Below are 11,415 nucleotides of genomic sequence, written 5' to 3'. Positions count from 1 at the left end.
TGGGATTACAGGTGCCTGCCACCACACCCAGCTAATTTTTTGTATTTTAGTAGAGACAGGGTTTCACCATATAGTCCAAGGTGGTCTTGAACTTTTGACCTCAGGTGATTCACCCACCTCAGCCTCCCAAAGTGGTGGGAATTACAGGCATGAGCCACCTCGCCTGGCTTTCAAACAATTAAAAAAGTAGCTCTGCTCCCCCATCTTCATAAGAATCTGCTATTCATGCCGCTTGTCAGGACCATTTCAGAAAAATGAGAACTCTCTTGCCAGCCCCTAGGGATTTTAAATGTCACCAATACTTACGAGCAAGTTTTACACATTTATCTATTTATATTATTTCTGGCATACTAGGCAAAAAGTAGAGGTAAGACTCTGAATCAGGATTTATTTGCTTTTAAGTTAACAGTACAAAAGGGAGGCTCTCTTTCCATCAACGTTCTCCATGCTACCAAACCTAGAATTATGAGGAACAGCAGCTCCACAGAATGGAAAAGCCGAAATCCAGTTCCCTATCACACATCCCCCCTTCACTTTCCCAAATCACAGCAGTTCTCATTCTCACTCGGTAAGGACAATGGAGGACGTGCTAGAGCTAGGGGTGGGAGAAGCAGCACCATTCACCCAGGCAGCAATTTACAAGGCAACAGATCTACTTACCCACCCTCTCATAGCAGCCCACTTATCCTAGGGGATGCCATGGACTGCAATGCCCTGGTCTCCCACCCACCCTGTCCCAGCAAGTTCTCGGCATGTTTGCACGTGCTCTTGCCCCACAGGTAGCAATGCTCTCACAGTGCGTCTCAAAGTGCAGTCCCATAGAAAGTCTTATAACGCAGGTACTCTTCCAAGCACTGAAGAGCACTGTCGTCTACCTTTGGGTCAAACTTGTTGGCCAACAGGTGATGGTTTTGAAGAATCCAGTGCAAGTCCCCGGCCCCATACACACAGATCGCCCGCTGGTGGATTCCAGAGCAAGGGCCGTAAGGGGCACCCTGACTGATGTCTCCCTCGTGACCCTGCCACTTGACCAGCCTGGCAATAGAAATCATGTCTGAGATGTCGTACTTGCGGTGGTGGGGAACAGAGCCTGGCATCCACCGTGCACGCTGAAGGGTGGCCCAGAGGTGTTCATCGGGGCTGTAGGTGTCTTTTACCCATTCAATCAGTTGTTGGGATTTAGGATTCTTCAAAACATGTTGGACAAAATCTCGGGAAGCCACAATATATGCATTCCCTGTGAACATGGTTACGTTAAAAGGGGGAGGATCCTTCTTCTTTCCAGTTACGTGTAACCGGTCTCTCACTACCTCAAAGTGGTATTTCCAGCGGTTTTCTTTGAACTCAGTAGGCACCTCTGACTCCATGCTATTCCTCCCATTCAGCATCCTGAGAGCCTGGACCATCTCTGCGTTGCTCTTTATAGGAAAGTCCGTCCCACATGTATTCAGGAAGTATTTCCATCGCACGGAGCTCCGGAGCAAGTCTTCCATGCAGTTGAGGTCAGCTTGCACCCTGGACCAGGAGGCATAAACCACCCGAACCAGCTTACTGGCTATGAAGACGTTTGGGAAGCACGAGGTCATTGCTTTGACTGCCTTTTTGAAAGTTTCTGGGGACTTCTCATCCACGTGGATGCAGTATATGTTCTGAGGGGCATACACCGCGCGCAGGAGCCTCTCGAAGTTTTCAATCTTCTCATGAATCACCATGGAGTATGCGATAGGGAACTCCGCCTCCTCTCTGCTCAGCGGGAACGGTATGAACTTCCTTTCAGCCTTAAAGCGCTCACAGTCTCTGGTGACGGACAGGTAGTGCGTGTCGCTGAAAGGCTCCCGCTTCTTCCCGACCTCCAGGTTACTCAGAATAGCCTGCAACACCGCTTCTTGGTCCCCTCGGGTGACCCCCGAACAGTTGATGGACCTGTTTGCTGGCAGCTTCAGGGAGTTGTACAAGATATTCCTACAGTACTGGCTTTGAAATTCTCTGAACTCCAGACCCAAGTGGTCAGGGTCACACTTCAACCTGAGAGAGAGTTTCAGAGCCACAATGGCCAGCAGCATGTAACAGCCCAGGGCCCACAAGTAATGCTGCCAGCAGAGTCTCTTCCACTGAGCCATCGTCACAGAACGGGAGACAGCTGGAGACTGAGCACAGGGAAGGAGGAGGACGACGGGATCCTTGGACAGAACAGAAGGCCTCCGGTTACAAACCAATCATTCCCAGAAACATCCAGTTCCATTCCAAACGGATGGAGAAACATATGCCTGACCTGGATCCACATCCTTAGTAAAGACCTGCCTACAAGCCCCTTACATCTGCTTTGTTGATGAAGATCTACAAACTAGCCGACCACACTGAGGTCTGCCTCTGGCTCAGCAGAGCTGAGCACCTGCCGCCATGGAGTGTCATCGGAAGAGGAAGCCCCCACCTGCCCTCACTCCTCATTCTTCTCATGCCTTACCACCCGACAAGGTAGCTCTTATCTGGGGGCCGGAGTTTCTGATAGATCCGAAGGGAAGTCCATAAAATTCAGACTCTTGGCATCAGTTCTAGAAACCTAAAGGTCCTTTTAAAACATTTCTTGCTTCTATTTTGGCAATTTACATAGCAGTAGAACGCTTTTCACCACGTCATTCATTGGTCAGATGTGACGTCGAGTAATACCTCACTCAAAGAAGTAAAAATAACTGGATATTCTCCCTAAAAATGCACTGAAATCATTCAGAGTGTCCATCCAAATTTAAAATATACCTGCACACAAGCTGCGTATATACGATATTTAACGAGTACCTTTTGTGGGCAAGAAATGTTTTTTTGAGAAATATTTCTTTACGCTGCCCCATTTGATAACCTTCACAACAATCACAAATACACTATTAAGCCTCTTACATACATAAGATAATAGAAGCTAAATACACACACCTTCTAAGAAGAGAATCTGGGACTCCTCTCCACTCCTCTTCTCCCCAGCATTTTTGTCTACAAGCCTAATGCTTGTTCCAGCAAACCACACCTACAGGGAGTATTACAGCCCGTTTTCATTTTGTTTGACTCCCAAACAAATTTCACCGTCCACTGAAGAACAGGAAACCCGTTCAAAAAAAGGAAAAGAGAAAATGTTCTACACTGAAATCCTAAGACAAATAAGAAAATAAATAATAAAAACTAAAAACTACAACAAAGGAGGCTGAACAGCAGCAAAGAAAACCAGGTATTACAGAAAATAATCCCCGGAAGGAGAGGAAAGAATGTGCCACATCCTTCAGGCAATGATTCCTTTCCCCTGTTGTGTCTCTTTCTAAACACAAAATTGTATCCTCTTTAGTGGGAACTTTTATGGGGATCTAAGAGGAAGGAAAACAAAAAAGGAAGACAGTTCTCACCTTTCGTGGGCTGATCTCTGCACAAGGTGCGATTCTGTCTCCAAGTGAAGCCTGGCTTTGTTTGATGGCGGCAAATGTGAGCAGCCTTGCCCCTGATCTTCTAAACCTCCAAAAGATACTTTCCGACATTCATGAGACGTCCAAGAAGTGGTTTCAGGCTCCTCTTTAATATCTGCAAAGTAGAGAACAGCAGCAAATGACTCCATCGCTCACCTTTAGACTTCCTGCTCTCATGTAAGAGATCAAGCTCAGATAAATCAGGCAGAAACATTCTCAAGCACAAGCCATTCAGGGGAGTGAGTGAGGCAGGAAAGAATGCTGGCAACATACAAAAAGGCAACCAGATATTTCAGCCCCAACAGCCCAGTGTGTACCTGGGTCATGAACTATTCATAAAAGCCTGTCGGTGCTCACGCAAGAACCTGACAGCCTCACTGTCTCAACAAGGAACCACAGAAACACAGAGATATGCCCCTGCCTTCTTTTGTTTGCGAGTCCAAATGTCACTCATATTCCCTGAACACTACAGGAGGTGGGAATGACTCTGCACCTTTGCATGACTGTTAATAATCTGTAGGCTATAGAAGTACCCACAGGTATCTAGTTTGTAGATATCCCTCATTAATATCTGTGAATCTAGAGCTATTGGCAGTCTGAGGAATGGATTACACTACGGGCTGGTTTTGGCCATGGCGTAGATCACAAAGTGCCTTTTTCAAAGCTGCTGACGTTGCTAGACTCTCCCCAACCTCACCCACAACAGCTCCTCCTAAAATGCAACATTCCTAGCCAAATACCTGAACCGGGTAAGTTTTTGTTGTTGTTGTTCTTAGTGTCTGGCTCTGTCACCCAGGCTGGAGTGCAGTGGTGTGATCATGGCTCAATGCAGCCAGCCTTGACCTCCTGGGCTCAAGACAGCCTTCTGGCCCAGCATCCTGAGCAGCTGGGACCACAGGCACACACCATTATGCATGCGGAGCTAATTTTTTTTTAATTTTTAATAGAGATGAGGTCTTGCTACGTTGCCCAGGCTGGTCTTGAACTTCTGGGCTCCAGCGATCCTCCCACCTCAGCCTCCCACAGTGCTGGCATTACAGGAGTGAGCCCCATGCCCATCCTCAACAGAGCAGGTTTAACATAAACAACTTAACTAGGTATAAAGTTAAGGTATGAAGTGTGGGGGAAGGGGACACTATTAGGGCCCTGGCAATTTTTGGAAGTAGCTACCACTCCTAGATCGAGGGAATTAAGGGAGGAAATGAAAATTATTGAATTTAAATTTTGGGTGGAGGGATACCAAAGAAGCTGAAACTCATAGCTCTAAAGAACAGGGACCACAGCTGGGTGCGGCGGCTCACGCCTGTAATCCCAGCACTTTGGGAGGCCGAGACAGGTGGATCACGAGGTCAAGAGATCGAGACCATCCTGGTCAACATGGTGAAACCCCGTCTCTACTAAAAATACAAAAATTAGCTGGGCATGGTGGCGCGTGCCTGTAATCCCAGCTACTCGGGAGGCTGAGGCAGGAGAATTGCCTGAACCCAGGAGGCGGAGGTTGCGGTGAGCCGGGATCGCGCCATTGCACTCCAGCCTGGGTAACAAGAGCGAAACTCCGTCTCAAAGAAAAAGGAATAGGGACCACTCAACTATTGCTGAGGTCTCTGAGCTCAGAGGAGAGCCCTCTAGGCTGAGATCCAGGTCTGTCGGGGGGCAGCTGAGGGGTCTCTCTACTGACAGCTACTGTAAACGGAATTTCGTGTGGCTACACAAAAGAACTCCCGCTGAGAGGTAAATAGGCGTTGGCATGGTGACGCTCACAGAAGCAGGAAGTACGTAGAAAGCAAACAGGAAGTCCCTCCTCCAGCCTCCTGTCTCCCTCCAGCGCCCTCTATTGGCAGAGTTTACGCAGAAACGTGGTTTCAAGAGTCACCTTTCCAACATCCCAAAGTAGAGTTGAGAAGGGTGGGCTTCCTCTGAAGATAACGAGGCAATATGGAGATGAGTCAGGGTTGCCTTCTCGGTGCATGCACTGTTTACATGCACACACCTCCAAGGCTTTCGGCTTAGGGAATTAGGCATTTTCTTTTGGGGTCCTCTTCCCCACCCGCTGCTGACTGCAGATGAAGCCACAGCAAAGACAAGGAAGTCATGTGGGGCTGTAAGAGGTGTGTGAACCAGAGCGACTCCATCTTGAATAACGGTGGAGCCAAATGAGGCTGAGACCTACTGGGCTGCATTCCAGACGGTTAAAGCATTCTAAGTCCCAGGATGATAAAAGCTCAGCACAAGATACAGGTCATAAAGACTTTCCTGATAAAACAGGTGGTAGTAAAGAAGCTAGCTGAAACCCACCAAAACCAAGATGGTGAGAGTGACCTGCTGTCCCCCTCACTGCTACATTCCAGCCAGTGCCTGGCAGTTTACAAATGACATGGCAACCACAGGAAGTTACCCTACATCGTCTAAAAAGACGAAGCATGAATAATCCGCCCATTGTTTAGCATATAATCAAGAAATAACCATAAAAATGGGCAAGCAGGTGTGAGCCACCACGCCCGGCCTCCTTTACTTTCTTAATAAACTTGCTTTCACTTTATGGACTGGCCCTGAGTTCTTCCTTGTGCAAGAATTCTTGGAGTCTGGGTTGGGACCCCTCTCTGGGAACAGGGTCATCTGCACCCCTGCTTTGGCCCTGCTCCACAAGCTGTTTTTGGCATCAGTGGGATTCTCAGTGAGTTTCTATCTTTGAGTCTAAAATCCTTGAGACAAAAATGATTACAAGATAAGCACTTGCTTATTTGAATCTAGAAAAATCATTCCACTTTCTTCATATCCTGCTTTTCTCCGGTGGCCCCTCACATCTCACCTTCTTTCCCATCAAAAACACATTAGACGCTGAGTGCGGGGGCTCACGCCTGTAATCCCAGCACTTTGGAGGCCAATACAGGCGGATGATGAAGTCAGGAGTTCGAGACCAGCCTGACCAACATGGTGAAACCCCGTTTCTACTAAAAATACAAAAATTAGCCGGGCGTGGTGGTGCACACCTGTACTCCCAGCTGCTCAGGAGGCTGAGGCAGGAGAATCTCTTGAATCCGGGAGGCAGAAGTCGCAGTGAGCCAAAATCGTGCTCCTACACTCCAGTCTGGGCAACAGAGTGAGACTCGGTCTCAAGAAAAAACCACATTATACAGTCTCTCAGTCATGAAAACATTTTGAATATTTGATGGCTTTGGTTTGTGTATGTCTTTTTGTTTATAGAGACAGGATCTCGCTGTCACCCAGGCTGCCGTACAGTGGCAGATCGTAACTCACTGCAGCCTCAAACTCCTGTGTCCAAGCCATCCTCCCACCTTAGCCTCCCAAGTAGCTGGGACTACAGGCACATGCCACCATGCCCAGCTAAGTTTTAAAAAAAATTTTGTAGAGACAGGGTTTCACTGTGTTGCCCAGGTGGTCTGAAACTGCTGGGTTCCCAAAGTGCTGGCATTACAAGTGTGAGTCACAGCCCCAGGCCTGAGGATTTGATTTTCATGGTTGTCATTTGAGACAAGGTCTGGCTCTATTACCCAGGCTGGAGTGCAGGGGCACGATCTCAGCTCTCTGCAATCTCTGCCTCCTGGGCTCAAGTGATCCTCCTACCTCAGCCTCCTGATTAGATGGGATTATGCCCAGATAATTTATTTTTCTTTTCTTTCTTTTTTTTTTTTTTGTAGAGATGGGGTTTGCTTTTTTCCTGGCTGGTCTTGAACTCAGGAGCGCAAGCGATCGCCCCGCCTCAGCCTCCGAAAATGCTAAAATTACAGGCATAAGCCACCAGGCCTGGCCAAATATTTTATTTTTAAGGTAAGAAAAGTATGTTTATTATGTGCTAAATATTTGCTAATATCACATTAACAAATTGTGGCTCTGTTTTGTTGAGATGATCTACATTATGGTAACACCAAGTACACAGCAGCTGAAGGCAAGTAGGGGACGCGGCAGGACAAACCTAGGTCTGAATCCTGGCTCTGCCGTGTTCTAGCCGAATGACATGCAGCAAATTCATTCATTCATCTGTGTTGCAGTGACTTCCTCTGCATAATAGGGGCTAATGCTGATATTTGGTTTGCATGACACCTGTGAAGGACCGGCAAATGTCACCTGGTACTTGCAGCCCCTCAGTGAAGGTTACCATTCAAAGGACTCTAGTGCCAGCCTACAGCGACCTGTTTTACTGACAGAATAACTCGCAGGAAGTTACAAATAGCATTCTTGAGCTCTGGACCAAGCAGAGTGTTGATGCTTATGATGTAGTGAGGGAAGGGGCTAAGAATTGCCCTCCACCTCTTGTTCCAGGGAGAGACCAAGTTGTACAGAGTCACCACCAGCACCTCGGGGAGAACAAGACCAGGGATGAGCTGCAGCTGTCCCCGATGAGGTACAGGAAAGGGGACAGAATGACTGGGGGAGGGCACAGGAAGACTGCGGGTGAGGCCACCTACAGTGATTAGGCAAGCATAACAAAGATGGCCAGCAGCTTCCACACCTTAATTCCACCCTAGCCCCAGAGAACATACAGGACACTCGGCAAGAGGGAGGAAGAGCCCACACCCAGATTTTCTGGGATCCCAGGCACATTTCAAGGCAAAAACTTAGACCTGGGGTATGAAGCTTTTCGTTAGGGTTCCTCTTATCCTCGTAAGGACCAAAGGTAGAGGCAGATCATGCTGAAAGTAAATTTAAACAGGCACCCAGGAGTACATGAAGCTACTTAGATACCCCAAGAACCGAGACTATGACTTTTCCCTCAGGAAACAAAATATAAAAGCCACAGAGTGTCAGTCCGTCCAGCACAGTCCTCCGTTTCCCACAATGAATGCTACTGTGAGGCTGTCTTCGAAATGGCAAACTCTTCCCACTCAGACTCCTCAATCTTTTTCTCCTCGTCATGGTTCTGGCTTCCTATGGATCCCTCGAGCTTTGAATTCTCTATCCTCGAATGGATGAAGAAAGGTCTAAGAGTTCCATTCACGGGACAGAGAAACTGAGCCAGAGTGATCAAGGTGGTGCCGAGACGCCGCCAGTGGGATTCGATGTTACCCTTGATGGAGGTTCAAGGAACCCTAGAGTTCGAACACCAAGGTCAGAGAAGAGCCCACACAGCAGGATTCGCCTGAAGCTGAATTTACAAATTAGCTAACGCACCCTTTCACTTATTTTTGTTATGGTGGCATTTACCTTTGCCAGGCATCAGCTTGCTCTTCTCATGGACGGGAAGCTCCTTGAGGCCATGTTCTTTACCTCTGTTTCCTAGCACCTACAGTGACAGGTATTAGCAGAACTCCAAGGCTTCCCAGAACAAAAACCACTAAGTTTAAGGCGTCAAAGTAGCAAGGGCACTTTCGGTGACTTAGAGCAAAGAGACTATGACTCAGAGATGCAATGACAGAGGACAGATAAACAGGAACACCCAGTTAATGTGTTACCGACCAGGCTGGAACTAGGGATTGAAAAAGACTGAAGGCGCCAGGGAAGATGGGGAGCGGGGAGGTGGGGTGCTGTGAGCTCTAACTTCCAGGCAGTGGGCTCTTAACAAAGATGAAGTTATGACCTCTAGCCATAGAGAAATGGTTAAAAGACCCAGTGTGGGGCGGGGCACAGTGGGTCACGCCTGTAATCTCAGGACTTTGGGAGGCTGAGGCGGGCGGATCACCTGACATCAGGAGTTCAAGACCAGCCTGACGGGGTTTCAACATGGTGAAACCCCATCTTAAAAAGAAACAAAGACCCAGTGTGATCCAACTGCTTTCTAGTCAGGGTTGTAAAATGAAGCTTCGACGTCACTGTGATTTGCTGAAAGACAGGGACAGCTGGAGGTTCCTCCTGAGAGCTCTACCTCTGTGCACCCAAAGCTCACTCTCACCCTGGACAACCCTCCTGGACACACTTCACATGGCCTACAGTAAAAGAGAAAAGAGATTAAAGAAGAAAAGAAAAGAAAAGAGGAAAAAAGAAAGGGAAAGGGAAATGGAAAAGGAATGGGGAAAAAAGGAAAGGTAAAAGGAAGGAAGGACAGAGGGAGGGAGGGAAGAACAGAGAAGAAGGGAGGGGGAAGAAGGGAGGGGGAAGAAGGGAGGGGGAAGAAGGGAGGGATAAGAAGGGTGGGGGAGAAGTCAGAGAGGGAAAAATGAAAGAAAAAGAAAGTGACAGGAAGAGAAAAAGGAAAGGAGAAAAGGAATGAAGGAGGAGAAAAAGGAAGGAAGGAGGGAGGGAAAAAAGCAAGGGAGGAAGGAAGGAGGAAGGAAAGGGGAAGAAGGAAAGGAGGGAGAGAGAGGGAGGAGAAAGAAGGAGGGAGAGGGAAGATGAGGAAGGGAGGGAAGGAGGGAGGACAGGTAAGAGAGGGAGGAAGGGAGGGAAGGAAGGAGCGGCAGGGAGAGAGAAACAAAGGAAGAGAGAGAGAGAAAGAGAAGAAAGGGAGGGAGGAGGGAAGGAGGCAGGCAGACGGAGAAGGCAGACTGACAAACCACCTTACACTACTTATTCACTGAATGCAGATGAAACTTTTGAATCTTCTCAGGTGAGCTAATCTTGCTACTCCCTCTCTACTCAGATGGCCAAGGCCATCGTTTGCCAGGCTGTAAAGGTGCCGTGTTTCCTCATTTGCATCTCTGGGTGGTATCCGCTTCCTTCCTGCTCACAGCTGCCCCCGCACCTGCTCAGAACCACGGAAGGAGAGGACAGCGACCGCCATGCGTGTTCTGTCTCCTAACCCCACGAACTCACCCAAACAGAATTATGAAGACTGTGGAGTCACAAGCTCCTTGAGGGCAGAGGCCATGTCTGACCAGGCCGTGTCTTTCCCACAGCAGCTAGCACAAAAGCTTGCAGACGGTAGTGTCGAAGAAAACAGTGAAACTCTGTAAAATACTTGAAGAGATTTATTCTGAGTCAAATATGAGTGACCACGGCCTGTGACACAGCCCTCAGGAGGTCCTGAGAACTGGTACCTAAGGTGGTTGGGGTGCAGCTTGGTTTTATACACTGTAGAGAGCCATGAGACATTACTCTAACACATTAAAGAAATACATTGGTTTGGTCCAGAAAGGAGGGACAACTCAGAGCGTGGGAGATGGTGGGGGATTATTTCCAGGCTATAGGTAAATTTAAATATTTTCTGGTTGACAACTGGTTAAGTTTGTCTGAAGACCTGGGATCCAGCCTGGTACGGTGGCTCACGTCTGTAATCTCAGCACTTTGGGACGCTGAGGCGGGTGGATCACGAGGTCAGGAGTTCAAGACCAGCCTGGCCAATATGATGAAACCCCATCTCTATTAAAAATACAAAAATTAGCTGGGCATGGTGGCGTACCTTTACTCCCAGCTACTCAGGAGACTGAGGCAGGAGAGTGGTTTGAACCCGGGAGGTGGAGGTTGCAGTGAAACAAGATGGTGGCACTGCCCTCCAGCCTGAGTGACAGAGTGAGTCTCCATCTCAGAAACAAACAAACAAACAAAACACCTGGGATCCATAGAAAGGGAATGTTCAGGTTAAGAGAAAAGATTGTGGAGACTAAACTCCTTTTGAAGTCTTATCGTGGCAGCACTTAGAGACAACGGAACACAAATATTTCCTATCCGTATCTTTGAAAGGTACTAGACTCTTAATCTCTTTAGGATTGGGAGGGTCTGGCAGAAAAAGATCTAGCTGTGTTAACAGAGATTCTCTACAGAGGTAAATTTCCCTCACAAAGGACAGCTTCACAGGGCCATTTCAAAAGAATGGCAAAGAAACATGCTTTAGGAGTAAAATATTTTTTTTCCCTGTCTCATAGGCGTCAGGTCACAAAGTAAGTCATAATATAGAGAGTAAAATAAAGCCTATGTGATGAGAATTTTATTTATAGGGCATGACTCTCCCGACCGCTTAGACAGGAATTCGGGCAAGATAAAAACTCAGAATTCAGTCCTCAGTAGACTTGCTATTAACATTTCCTGAATGAGCTACGTTGCTGTCCCCGGGAAGGTCCTGTGAGTACAGAAGCCCCCG

The 11,415-nt window shown here is 47.8% G+C and overlaps 1 protein-coding gene across 3 annotated transcripts; it reads right to left on the bottom strand.

Moving 5' to 3' along the window:
- Positions 1-376: 376 nt before the first annotated feature.
- On the bottom strand, positions 377-8,799 carry GCNT3 (glucosaminyl (N-acetyl) transferase 3, mucin type). Of its 3 annotated transcripts, none has more exons than XM_009004985.5 (3): positions 8,607-8,799; positions 3,387-3,558; positions 377-2,180 (listed from the first exon to the last, which is right to left on the bottom strand). In XM_009004985.5, exons 2-3 carry the CDS (start codon positions 3,513-3,515, stop codon positions 804-806), a joined length of 1,506 nt encoding a protein of 501 aa, XP_009003233.1. In that variant the 5' UTR covers positions 3,516-3,558; positions 8,607-8,799; the 3' UTR covers positions 377-803. The 3 variants fall into 3 exon arrangements, with proteins under 3 accessions (XP_009003233.1, XP_002753239.2, XP_017832114.1); XM_002753193.6 differs by lacking the exon at positions 8,607-8,799 and adding an exon at positions 3,761-3,846; XM_017976625.5 differs by lacking the exons at positions 3,387-3,558; positions 8,607-8,799 and adding an exon at positions 2,926-2,984.
- Between the last annotated feature and the right edge of the window lie 2,616 nt (positions 8,800-11,415).

This window comes from Callithrix jacchus, chromosome 8 (assembly GCF_049354715.1).
Source record: "Callithrix jacchus isolate 240 chromosome 8, calJac240_pri, whole genome shotgun sequence".
Lineage (NCBI taxonomy): Eukaryota > Metazoa > Chordata > Mammalia > Primates > Cebidae > Callithrix > Callithrix jacchus.
This window is presented reverse-complemented; position numbering and strand designations above follow the sequence as displayed.

What these genes read in the sequence shown, in the direction of transcription:
- GCNT3 (XM_009004985.5), bottom strand. Translation starts at nt 3,515, where the DNA reads ATGTCGGAAAGTATCTTTTGGAGGTTTAGAAGATCAGGGGCAAGGCTG. An exon ending in CAGAGATCAGCCCACGAAAG is followed by an intron (nt 2,181 to 3,386) that starts GTGAGAACTGTC and finishes GTTCTGTCCAAG; the next exon opens with GATCCCGTCGTCCTCCTCCT.